The sequence below is a fragment of the Ciconia boyciana genome, chromosome 23 (genome assembly GCF_034638445.1).
Source record: "Ciconia boyciana chromosome 23, ASM3463844v1, whole genome shotgun sequence".
NCBI lineage: Eukaryota > Metazoa > Chordata > Aves > Ciconiiformes > Ciconiidae > Ciconia > Ciconia boyciana.
Window position 1 is genome coordinate 4,883,066 of NC_132956.1, and position 12,990 is coordinate 4,896,055.

General features: G+C 46.3%; 1 protein-coding gene across 2 annotated transcripts in view; it reads left to right on the forward strand.

The window, feature by feature from the left end:
• The window catches only part of BLTP3A (bridge-like lipid transfer protein family member 3A), a 36,298-nt gene extending 23,365 nt beyond the window's left edge, over positions 1-12,933 (forward strand). Inside the window, exons 13-22 of one of the 2 annotated variants that reach the window (XM_072886314.1) lie at positions 38-231; positions 963-2,554; positions 2,799-2,995; positions 3,535-3,686; positions 3,795-3,942; positions 4,474-4,566; positions 4,897-5,168; positions 6,672-6,780; positions 7,340-7,455; positions 8,861-12,933. In XM_072886314.1, the coding sequence (XP_072742415.1) occupies positions 38-231; positions 963-2,554; positions 2,799-2,995; positions 3,535-3,686; positions 3,795-3,942; positions 4,474-4,566; positions 4,897-5,168; positions 6,672-6,780; positions 7,340-7,455; positions 8,861-8,986 (2,999 nt within the window). In that variant the 3' untranslated portion in view covers positions 8,987-12,933. The remainder of the gene's footprint in view (positions 1-37; positions 232-962; positions 2,555-2,798; positions 2,996-3,534; positions 3,687-3,794; positions 3,943-4,473; positions 4,567-4,896; positions 5,169-6,671; positions 6,781-7,339; positions 7,456-8,860) is intronic. The other variant, XM_072886315.1, reaches the window with a different exon arrangement.
• Positions 12,934-12,990: the final 57 nt, after the last annotated feature.

Here is a 12,990-nt window from a genome sequence, read left to right on the forward strand (position 1 = left end):
GCTATTAGTAATCTGTCTTGATTCTGTTTCATTCTAGTTCCGTGCCCAAACCTGTATGTACAGCTGAATGGCCTGATGCTTACCCTGGATACAGCAAGCGTGCTCTGGATAAACCTCTTCTGTCTGGACCTTTATCGCAGCCTGGAGCAGTTCAAAGCCATCTACAAGCTGGAGGACTCAGGCAAGCATGATGAGCATGTTGATGTTCGACTGGATGGCTTCCGGATGAAGGTACCATTCATTTCTTTCCTTTCCCAGTCTTCAGTGTTCTCTCCCTCCCTGTTGTGGAAGGAACATGAGACCAGGACATAGCTGGAGTTCAGAATGAGAAAACAAAACCTTTGCCTTTCTCTAACTTTCTTCTACCACTTGTGTTAGTTTTGTTTTGATCTATGGGCAGTAAAACATGTGCTTGAGTTCTAGTCCAGAATAGGCAGGCAAGTCAGTATTTATGAAAACAGTTTCAAGGAGAAACTGATGGTTCAAGTAGTCAAAAGTTGTTTTCTGGCCTCTGGAAATCACTTTGACCCTCCTACCATTCCCGATGGGCCTACGTCTGCTGCGTTGATGTCCTATGGTGTTTGTCATTGATTACCCTTGTTAGTAGTTTTGTGAGGAGGCTTAAAGGCCTGAAAGCGTAGTGAGTCCTTGCAGAGAAAGATCAAAGTGAATGTTGTAAGTTGAGCTGCTACGTAAGCCATGGGTGGTAAAAGAACCTAAAATAAAACTCGGTTTACATTCCCTTGTGTCTGACTCCTCTTCCCTGATTCGTAAATTTTTATTTAGTTTTCAGATAGGGATAAATTGAGAGTCTAGCCCAGCTCTTGGGATTTCAGTAGAGACCAAGACTTCTCAATTGTTTATATATTCCACAGCTGACCTTCTGTGTAAATAGCCAGGATAAGCCTCTGCTAATTTCCCTTCTCATGGCTTTATTTGTAATGTCTTTCTCCTCCGTGTAGCTTAACATCCCCGTGGAGAAGAAAGTCACTGACCATCAAGATCGTCCACAGACACTCTGCATTTGCACATCGGAGATGACTGCCACCAACACTCGCCACGCTCCCTTCTGCAGCTGTCAGGACCTCCAGAGCCTCTTCCGTAAATTTGCCAGTTCAGAGTTCTTCCACTCCAGCTACACGAAGTTCCCAAGGTCTCAGGACAATTTCAGCCTCCTCCACACCCTTTTCTTGCGCCATGCGTATGAGGTGGATGATAGGCCTCAGAAGTATCCAGGCTTTCCCCAGCTACTACACAAAACCTCTGCCTCTGAAGATCTGTGGTCTATGAATTTCACTGAGCTTTCCCTGGACTTTGAGGGGGCTGAAAGCTCGAAGGGCAGAGCCCTTAGCTTTATTGACCCTTTTCCCCTTTCCGTTTGGGCCTGCCTTCCTAAGAGATGGGGGCAAGCTCAGATATCTAAACGACAGGAACTGGCTGCCTCTGAGTTGAAAATCAAGCCTTCTGCCAGCTTTAGCAATCACTCCAAGAATGAGAACCTTTCCAGAGAACATGGGGTTTGTCAAAGATCAAAGACTGACCAGGATTTGAAGAATATCTACAAGGTCCCAGAGACAATGGATGTCTTGGGAGAATCTGACTGTGAAATTGATGATGGAGTAGATAATAAAGAGCTGGAAGCCTCTGCCGATATCCATGTGCTTGCGTCCTCATCTGTTCATGTCAAAGTTCGGCTCAACCACTACCAATACTTGGTGCTGCTCAGGATGAAAGAAGTTCTGCAAACACTGCAGGAGCAGTTGGCCCAAGATACCCAGGAAGTGACTGGGTCTCCTTTAGATCCCATGTCTGCTTGTGTAGGAGTTATGTTCCATAGTGCTGAAGTGGCCCTACTCATGAACCCCGCACCAGGGTCTGTCTTGGAACCCAGATCGCTTGACTCGGACACAACAAGCCTGATCGAGTCTGAGCTCTCGCCTTCAGACAGCAAGGAGGGGCTGGTGGCCGAAGAGAAGGGGCTGGTGGCCGAAGAGAAGGGGCTGGTGGCCGAAGAGAAGGAGCTGAAATCGGAGACCAGTTCGGAGAAGGGAGTATGCAGTACCTCAGAGGTCCCAGAGGACAGTGGGATTGAAAATACAGGTACCAGTGTAACCAGTGTACCGCTGGAGAGACTCCCAAGATCCGCAAGTGATGGAGCTCTGAGTACAGCTCCGCGTAGTAAGAGCATAGAGGAGAAAGGTTTGATAGAGGAAGCACATGAAGCTGTGGAAGCCCTGGCTGCAGAAAGACCAGCAGAGACCAGCAGCCATCCTCAGAGTCCTCCTGCCCTCCCTTCTAGCCCAACCTCAGACACGCAGCCCTTGGAGAGAGGAAACATCACTCTCAATGGCCAGGCAGAACTCATCCCTTTGAAGAACATAGAGGTGGAGTTGTCTAGTGCGCTGCATATCACAAAGGATGCCACGAAGGAAGCTCTGCACGTGACTATGGACCTCACCAAAGAAGCCATGTCTATAACAAAAGACGCTCTGAGCCTGAGCCGGGAGAAGATGACCTCCACCATGCAGAAAATGCTCTCTCTCCCCCCAGCCAAGTGAGTGGGCCATTGTCCTGTGCTTCACAATAGCAGCAGCAAGGCTGCAGGGAAGGGGGAAAATGTAGGCCGACTGCTCCCTTTCTTTTCATATTATTTGGATTAGAGAGAGGTTAGATCTTCATCTCCGGGGGTTGGTCTAAGTACACTAAAGCCTGACTTGCACGTGTTCAGAGTCCAGCCCAATATCTGTGTAACGTGGAGGCTGAGCTGTTTGCCTTTATCACTTTTTTTTTTTTGGTAGGGATTCTGCGCCCAAAGCAGAAGAGGGAGCAGTGACTCCAGGCGGGGGTGGCAGCAGCCGAATGCGTTTCTTCTCCATGAAGAGGACAGCGTCCCAGCATTCCTTTGACACCACATCTGTGGATGGGAGCGGCCCTGAGGATGGGCTGTCTGTGGACAGCGATGGGAGTGACGGCTTTGTGATGCTCACAGACTCTGGTAACAAGCACTTGGCTTTATTCTCCCCCACTCTTATTTCACATCAGTGAACAGTTTTCTGCCATGGGCAACCGAGTCATGCTGTGTTTGTATGGAATTCACTTGTGCCACTCATTCTTTTTGAAGGTCATGAGTAGTTCACCCACAATGGCTCTTTCTGCTTTTATAGGTGCCTTTTCTTTGAGATGAGGAGTATAAATGAGTGGGGAGGGTGACCCCTGCACATAACAATGGTGTTCTAAGGCATTTGGCCATACTAGAGCAAGGACTGTAAATGTACGCAGGTAGGTGGATGGTACATAGCATTTAGGAAGGGTTTAGTAAGGGCTGGTTGGAAATAGGGTACACTGAGCATTTCAGTGGACGTCTTTCACTTCAGCTCTGTGTGGCTTAAATTCATCTGAGGAGCTGGAAAGAGTTCCCTAGAGGATGGTATAGGCTGATAGGCCATGAGATTCAGGCAGATACTGAGATCAGGACTTCTTAAAATCAGAAAAAGAAACAGAATTGAGTTGTTGTTGTTGTTACTTCCCTTTCAGAACCCAGCCTGGACCCTCTTCCCTCAGGGCATCTTCCTCAGGTCCACGATGACACAGGCAGTAGGGCAAGCCTGATGGCAGAGGACGAGGGTGGAGCGTCTCCTGAAATAAACAGCTCGACTTCACAGAGTGAAGACCCCAGCCTTCAGCCGGTCAGAGTTCTGTTCCTTTTCACTCTAATACTGTCTCTAAGTGAATCTGGAAGCGAACCCTGCGGTGATGTTTGTTTTAATAAATGAGCTTGTCGCTTGCTGTTTCAGGTGTCTGTCCTCGTGTTGAAGATGAATGAGGTGAACTGTGGAATAGAGGCACGAGGTGATGATTTGTCTGTTGCTTTACAAGTCATGAACGTGGTTCCAGAGCAACTGAACAACGTCGGAATGTGGCAGTATCTGCGTGGCTATCTGGGTAAGACACTGGCTCTTGGAGTCTGCTGCTTTTATAGCTGCACTTTTGTCACTGGCTTTTATACTGACCACCCTCAGGAAATATTCCATTTTAACTGGTACTTCAACGTTAATGTTTGGTGTACTTAGGATTGTATATGACCTGTGTGCGACTGAATGTGAATGCTAAGAATCTTTCTGTCAGTGGTTCAAATCTGGTATTGGAAAGATGTTTCCAAAGTGCCTACACCATTAGCCTCTATGGTGCCTAGTGATCATCGACTGGGATTTTTTTTAATTGCTGCTAGGATGCATGAAACGAATTAAAAGAGTGAATAAAGCTATCTAGGGAAACCCTGAAGTTATTCCTGCCCTGAGAATAAAGCTTCTGGGCTAGGGTACTTCCCCAGGGCTAAATTCGAATTAAAGAAAAAACAAAAAACCCCAACCAAAAAAAACCCCAACGCAACTCCAGAAAAACGAAACCAAAAGCAACTACAACCCAAAGCTTCAAGTGAAGACATGACTTCAGGGTTGGTCCTTCCCTTAACAGTACTGCCTACGGCCACGAGGGGGCAAAGTGGAACACAGGACTGGGTGGTGGCGAGGCCGGTGGAAGGACTGGTCAGCTCTGGAGAGCCGGGTGGTGAGTTTGTGGTCAGCTCTGCAAAACGAAGGCTAGTGTTAAAGTGTGCTGAGGTGGTGAGAGAGAGGGATGGGTCTGGAAGTTTAAACAGTCCAGTTCTGGTGTTAGTTTCTGTGATGTGGACTCTTAGTCTTTTGAAACGTGTGCTCGTTTCACGTGAAGGATGGATGGCTTCAGGCTGCTGTCGTTGTGAACTTGACTCCATTCTGCATCGGGATGGTAAATAGGTATCTTTTCAAGATACCTCAACACTACCTTTTCAAGATACGTATTTTGAGTTTATATCTTATTACTGATGGCATCTTCTGCAATGAGATCTTTCTGCTATAGCTCTAGGAGATCCAGGTATAGAGAAGCCTTCAGTCCCTGAAGCTAGTAAGACCCATCCAGAAGTGTGCTTACGTCTTGACATAGGACCTAATGCTGCTGTGCATTCACCACTCGCTGTTCAGAATGGCTTCCTTCATATGCTGGTCCACAGTTACACAGCAGAGTTCTTCATGTCCTTCCTTACCAACCTTGGCCCCTTTCTTGAGGATGAAATAATTCCAGAGGTGATCCCCATGGAGATAGAAGTTGTGGATGCCAAAATCACATTGAAGGTGAGTGTATGGGGAACCAGAGATTCCCCCCAGGATGGTAGCCTGGGCAGAGCTCACTTGCAAGACTCTGCTGGGGAAAGGATGCTGTGGGATTGCTATGGGCATCTGTAGAGGTCCTGTTTTCCTGATACTGTTTTATTTTGCTTCTCAAAACTGCCTTAGGGATGAACGAGTAACACAATGGAATTGTTGAGTGATCAGATTGTGGAGAAATGGGAGCCTGACATTCAGATTCTCTCCCCAGCTTTGTTGATGACCTGTTTTGCAGACTCAAGGGAAAGAATTACAGAATCGTATAGGTTGGAAAAGACCTTTAAGATCATCGAGTCCAACCGTAAACCTAACGCTACCAAGCCCACCACTACACCATGGCCCTAAGCACCTCATCCACACGGCTTTTAAATACCTCCAGGGATGGCGACTCAACCGCTTCCCTGGGCAGCCTGTGCCAATGCTTGATAACCCTTTCAGTGAAGTAAAATTTCCTAATATCCAGTCTAAACCTCCCCTGGCGCAACTTGAGGCCATTTCCTCTCGTCCTATCGCTTGTTACCTGGGAGAAGAGACCGACCCCACCTCTCTACACCCTCCTGTCAGGCAGTTGTAGAGAGCGAGGAGGTCTCCCCTCAGCCTCCTTCTCTCCAGGCTGAACAACCCCAGGTCCCTCAGCCGCTCCCCATCAGCCTTGTGCTCCAGACCCTTCCCCAGCTCCGTTGCCCTTCTCTGGACACGCTCCAGCCCCTCCATGTCTCTCTTGTGGTGAGGGGCCCAACACTGAACACAGCATTCGAGGTGCGGCCTCACCAGTGCCGAGTACAGGGGGACGATCACTGCCCCAGTCCTGCTGGCCACGCTATTGCTGATACAAGCCAGGATGCCATTGGCTTTCTTGGCCACCTAGGCACACTGAATTAAATACCTCTTCCTCCAAGTGCTTGTGTGAAATGGGAAATATTTGACCTTTTCTGTAAACATTTAGAGAATTACAGATGAAAAACATTATGTAAGAGCCTGTTGATATTTAGGAGGGGGGCACTGACAGAATTTCTTGATTAAACTTTTTTGAAAGCAATGCTTTGGCTCCACTGACAAGCAGGAACCGGTGTTGCTGCACAGCAGCATGAAAATCTCCAGACTAACGGATATTGGCTTTGTTTGGCTAAGGAATACTGACTAGGGGTTTGAATCAGGAATTTGTAGGATGACAACTGTGAGAGGAGCCTTCAGGGTGCTGGTTGTAGGCCTCTCCTCAGCCTTTATTTGGATATGACAGAACTTGGTTCTGATCTGTGGGAGTGCTTTCTACACAGATTAAGACTCGCATGCAGTCTTGTGTATAAAACCAGGCTTTTCCATATGATGGGTGACCTTGGTGAGCTCTGGCAGTGCTGCCAATCGGTAACGCTACTCCTGTGAAGGCTGGGGGCAAGGGGAGTCCTTTGCAGAGTTGCCAGAGCTGTCACAGCAGTTAATCTCTTCTCTGCTTTGTTTTTTTTTTTCCAGGATGACAGCCCTCGAGTATACCCTACCTCCCCTGGCCCTGTTCCTATCACCTTGGCAGTAGATCACGTCATTGTGAAGCGCAGAGACGATGGGGTGTTCTATCTAACAGGTCAGCAACATAGGGAAACTTGTTTTATTCTCCCCTGGCACCCCCCAGGCTGTGCTGGAGGAGACTGGAACTGAAATGTTATGATTGCTGCTGGGAAGGATGGGCTCTGGTGTGCGAGCAGTCCCTACTTCTGTTCTCTGCAGACATTTCTACCAGAATGGGCAAATAATCTTCTGTCTTCAGGGCAAGCACCCAGGTCCTTTGGCTGCTCTGCAGTGTTAATCTCTGGGTGCATGCATTCCTGCCTCTCTAGTTCTTGCTGCTTTTGTTGTTTTGTTTGGATATCAAATTTGATACCTCAGGCAGAATAGGTTAATACCTAAAACAATGAACCGGCAGCCTGAATTCGTGCCTGACATTTCCTTGAGCTCACACAGTCAGGACAGATTACTGCTTCTTCCCTTGCTTTAGTTTTTCCATTTTAAAATGGGAATGAGATTTTGGTTTTTTTCCCTGTTTAAAAAGAGAAAAAAAAAAAAAAGTTCAAGTTATTTTTTTTGTCCCGAGTACCCTGTTGTATAAATGTCCACACCTGAATGTTTTCTATGCTTCTTTCCAGCTCCGCAAGGGGAGGGCTCACCGAAACAGGAAAAACCTGTGTCAGTTCTTCAGGAACAGAAGGCCCCAGCAGAGTGTGTCTTGGCCGCCCCAGCAGCAGGAACACGTGGACTGCAGGTGAGTCACTGCTGCCTGTTGCTGTCTGGACAGCTAGATAGCTGGCAGTAGGCTGGAAAATGAAGTCTTTTGTCTTCATGTGTTTGCAGTTACTGGTAGGTGTGGTGTGTTGCAGATAGGGAGTGCACACAAAAGCAGCCTGTACCTCCTTTTACAGGCATTCTGAGAAGTAAGGATACCTTGCCCAGCATAAACTCTCTTGTTCCCTTTCAGAAATCTTTTTTTTTTTTTCTGATTGGCTCCATCTTCCCCCTGTGCCCAGTTCCTTGTTAGAAAAACAGGAATCAGGAGGTTCCCGCAAAGAAAGCGATGTTTTGTCAGAGTAGAGTAAGTCTTACAGCCAGGGAGTTTCAGGTTGCTTAAAGTTTCTGCTATTCAGTTTGAACTTTCTTTCCATTTTGATCCATATATCTGGAATTCAGATGGCTGGTTTATTTTTAAATATGTACTGTTCTCTAATTATACTTCCTGTTTGGTGCCGGGTCTACTTGGTAAATTGATTACTTGCTATGGAAAAATACATATTAAGGGAGCAATGTGCTGACTAGATACAGAACTGGATGGGGACTTTGGATTCTGTTCATTAGTTGGTGACACATCACTTCCTTTCTCATCTGTCTCTCTTCCACTTCCTGCAGAGGCTTTTTCTTCTTCCTGTTCATAGCATCTTGTGAAACAGGGCCCTGACCAGAACTGGAGCACATAAGCATCACAGTAGCTTAGCTTCAGTTTATTTTCTGATGTTATCGAACTTAATAGGAACAAACGCAAAGGCTCAATTCTTGAGTAAAAATATTTGAGAGCTCAAGAAAAAACCTGTCCTGTGCCATGAAACTGTAGTGGGATCTCACTGGCAATGTTTGAGGACAGAATTAACTTTGTTCATGGAGACAAGAAATAGGAATGCCAGGCATCTGCTTGCTCCAGCTATCATCTTAATTTTAACAAACCTTTAGAGGTGTATCAGGACCCCTTATAAAAGAAGAATGCAGATCAGAGACCAATTTTTTTTTTTCCTGCTCTCTTTGTATAGTCATCTTCAGCCAGAATCGGCTAGCTGCTTTGCAGGAAGAAACTTTGCCCACTGCAAGTCTTGTTCCTGTGCCTAGAAATGTGAAGGGAAGTCTTGGGAGAAAATAGTCATTAGACAGTCATCTCTGGCAGCCTGAGCTGACTCTAGTGACAGGTATGGAAGTCAGCAGGCACCAGTTGGCACATACTTGCTCCTGCAAATCAAACTGGGTCACGTTGTCAGTGAGCTTTGTGTGGTTGTGTCACGTAGCGTAACTCATCTCAAAAGCTCCTGCTTTGGTTTTCCTCTTCGAACAGATCAGTGTAGTCAGATCTGCCCTGCTGCTTACCTTTGGAAACTCCTGGTTTGTTTTCTTCCCTCTGTCTCTTGCAGTTAAAGGAAGTGCCAGAGTTGCAAAGGGAGCTTCAGACCATGAAAATAGCCCTTGCAGAAGCCAACATGGACAAGGCTCGCCTTCTGCAGGAAATTAGGAAATACAATCCCCTCTTCCAGCTTTGACAGTGAAGGTGCAGGCTGCAGCTGCTCAGGAGGAGTGGAGACCACCACCAGCACTAAGGCGGCTAGTTTGATTATATTGCTGCTAAACGGGTCAACCTCCTGGAGACCGATCGCCTCAAAGAATGGAAACCAACTGTGATTGCAAAATGAACTTGAAAGAGGGAGAAAGGAAGGAAGGTTTGGCTGAGCAACGGGGAAGGAATGAGGAGGAGTTACCTGTTTGCAGCCACTTTCCTCTGTCCTGGCAGTATGGTGCTGCCTCTGTCACTGAACCAGGGCAGTGGTCAGCCTACAAACAAAAGGTCAGAAGTTGGGGGGGACACCCCATGTCTCTTCATCCATGAGTGGTAGTGACAGTGTGCTCTCAGCCTTCACCTTTCATACATCTAGAGATGGTCCATGTTGGGGTTTCTGCTTCTTTCAGCCTTCCTCATTGTGTTCTTGCCCAATCATGCATGCCAAAGAACACGGAAAAAGGAGTGTAGTTATGTCACCACATCAGGAGTGACAGAGAATAGGTATGGCAGAAAACATTGCTCGGAGCTCTGATGTGAAAGCATGTGTACTGTCACATGAAAAACAGAACCATAGGAGGCCGGTGGGTGTGGGACATGTGGAAGGGATTTCCCCCCTGTGGAGTAAGGGGGCTACAGCTCACTATTCCCTCAAGAACAGGGTCAGGATAGTAAAGAAATTCCTTCAGACTTCTTCTTCCACCAGTAATTTGTTGTGTCAAGACAGAATCGGTAGTATATTAGACTTAGTCTAGTTCATTCTCACTTAATCCCGCAATGTTTGGCTTTACTGATGCAGAAACACAAAGGAATTAATTTATCTCATTACAAAGCACTGTTTAAACTTTCTTTAATTTTACTGTCAAAGAACAGGGATGAAGGAAGCTGGTTAAGTCACAGAATGAGATGACCTATGCGTTTTCTTTGGGATGCACGCTGTCCTCAAACCATTGCATGCCAGAGTTTCTCCAGTGGAGAGAGGGAGAGCAGTACTGGCTGCACAAGGAAAGAGCTGTCTGCGTTCCTGCACGGTCATGTGTTTTTATTAGCACAGAGCTCATGCCTGCTCTTAAATGTCTTTTCACAGAGATGTTGGTATGTGGGTCAGGAGAAGGGTGGTGACCAGGACCCCCTGGGTGGAGGCTGACACTATTAACTGCTCACTGTGGGGTGCAGATGAAACAGTAGCTGCTGGGTTGAGCATGGTTTGTACTCTCGCCTTTTCTGGAGCTGCTTCCCTGCAGAGGAAGAAGTCTCTCTGATCAGTGACTGACTTAATTTACAAAGAAATAGCCCCTACAAATGTGGAGGGGAAAAAAAGAAAACCCTAGTAAAATATGAAGTGAACACTAATTTAAAAAGTAAAAAAGAAAATGTCACTTATGAACTGCAAGAATCAAATCCACTCCCGAAGGCAAACTGGTACGTGGTTTCTTTGCTCCACTAGCCCAGGCAATACATGGTCGATGTGCTGAAGAAGGAAGCAGCCGTAAGGGGCAGCTGTGAAGGGGGAAGCTGTTCCAGAGGAGAATTTGCTCTGTGTTCTGGTTCAGAAGGGTGTGACTTTCAGCCCCCTCTGTGTTATGGAAGAATGTCTGTTCCCTCCCTTGTTATACCCAGCATCTTCACTGTGTGCCGAGTTTGTTGGATTTTTATCTTCAAACTTTGATTTGGATTTTTCCAGATGCATTTTGCGTTTGTGTACGTGTATCACTTCTGATGCAGAGGCTTTTTAGTGTGTGTAAAAAAAGGTAGCGATTGCCACACACTAAGTGCTAGGAAAAGTGGCAGATCATATGCGATTCCCCTTTATTAATCAGATGAAAACTTCACTTGTCTATAAAGGTTAGGTAACCCTTATTGTGTTTTTTAGCTGAACGCACTCCCCACAACTTTAATCTAATGGATTTTTCTATTTTTTTCTATGTAAGCGTTACTCCACTAAAATTAGTTCAGCTAAAGTAATACGAGATTTTAATCCTGCTCACTATGCAAGGAGCAGCCTCTGATTTACAAGCCATGATGAGTTGAGGCCTGGAAACTACGCAAAAGAAAGCAAATAACGTGGGAGTTAAGTTTGTTTTTCCTGCCGTGCTCTTATATACTTGTCCCTTTGCCCAGCTCTGGAGCTGGTGAACGCTTCCCCTTAACAGGCACTCCTGAGATCATTTTAGTTCTTCTTTCGCTCTAGGGGAAACAGGGACATATTTACAGCGCTAGGCTAGATGCGGAGACACTGCTGTCTGTGGTTTGCGGGAAGCCAAGAGTGAATTCCTTGTGGTTGTTAGCTTTCACTTTGAAAAAAGAGGGTATGTAAGAGAGGGACGGTGATTAAAACAACTGTCACTCTTAAGATCATCATCTTAGTTCCGTGTTTGACTCCATTAGACTGAAAGTAGCTTTGAATAACGTTTGTTGGAATTAGTCCTTGTATGCTAGGTTTGAACAGACAGCCGTGGGGCAGGCTGTACTGCTGGAGTCCAGTATTTCTGCCAAGATCCGACTGACCAGTGCCTACAACCAGATATGACAGCGGCAGCGAGAGCCTGAGCTTCCTTCTAGAACCTCTGGAAGCAGGCAGCCACAAATGAATTAAAAGGAGGAGTACTTGCCTTTGGCAGTAGGGAGCTGAGCTGCAGGAGGCTTCACACTCATCGCCCACTCAGCCTGGGCTAGCTCTGATGTGTGGACCTGTGACTTCTGCCAGTTGCTTTCCCTCTTCCACGGGAGAGGATCACTCCTCCTCATTCCTGTTAGACAACTTGGCTGTTTGCTCTGGAGCATGTTCTGTGACCCATTCCCTGCTCAACGCAGCCTTTGCCTCTGATAGAAAATGTACTAGAGCAGCCTGTCAGGCCTGTTCTCAAGAGGAAAATGCACTTTAACTTTTTAAGCGTCAGCAGGCATTTCTTTCACCAGTACTGCCTCGTGCATAGAAGAATTCAAAAGTGAAAGCAGGGGTTCTGAAATGCGAGTTAGCTTCCGGAGTAAGTAAGACTCTTGCTGTGAGCAGTTCTCATAGCAAGACAGAAAGGAGGTAACAAAGCACCTACGTATCTAGACTTGCTGCGAAACAAAGCTATCTGCGAACAGCTCACTGTAAGTACCATTACAAACTGCGCAAAGCCCACACAAGCAGAAGCTGAACTCTGTTTAGGCAAACCTACGTGCTTCTGTGCTTGCTCCCTCTTCCTGAGTGAAGGAAGAAATATAAGAATGCTTGCCTTGGTGGAATGCAATGGTATTCTTAGTTTTTATTCACTAATTGCTTGAAAATGGGAGGTTTCTTTCTTTGCTTTCAAATTTTCATGACTTTTTGTTTGAGTAGGTGTCCAGCTTGGGAAACGAGTAGGGTGCAAAGGGTTTTCTCAGATGTGGTGCCTACCTGCCACGTCACACACCTCCTTACCGCTCCCTCCCCCGTGTGCAGACTGAACAGAGCTGGGGCCACGTTGTTTACAGCAAATTTCTGGCTCCAGCAACTCAAGTCACCTGGTTTTGTTTAAGAATTAAAGCACTTCTGTTGTTTTGGTTTTAAGTACGAGTAAAAAGTACTGTAAAACAAAATCCATTTCCTTGGTACAAGGCATACGCGTGGGAGGACACAAACTCCCGTATCTCTATAACGACGATTAGCAAAGTTTACTTTATCGAGCCTTTTATGTAAGGGCTCTTTCTATGTTATGATGAGAGCCAACTTAATCCTTTGTGTAACTACAACATGGTTACCCTAGGAAGAGCACATGGCCTCAGCATCTTTAACATTTAGTTAGAAGAAGCGTGCTCGCAGGGGACTACTGTATGTACAGGTGGGTAATGTGCAAGTCTGAACTTGAATTTTAGGCAGTATTGGAACTTTGTTGCAGTATATTTCCACTCATGCATTTATCGGTTCTATGAACCATGAAAAGAAATTAAACTTGTTAACCTCCTTACCGCCTCATGTGTTGTTTTTTTTTTCCCTCCTTTACCTTCTGGATTGTACTGCTT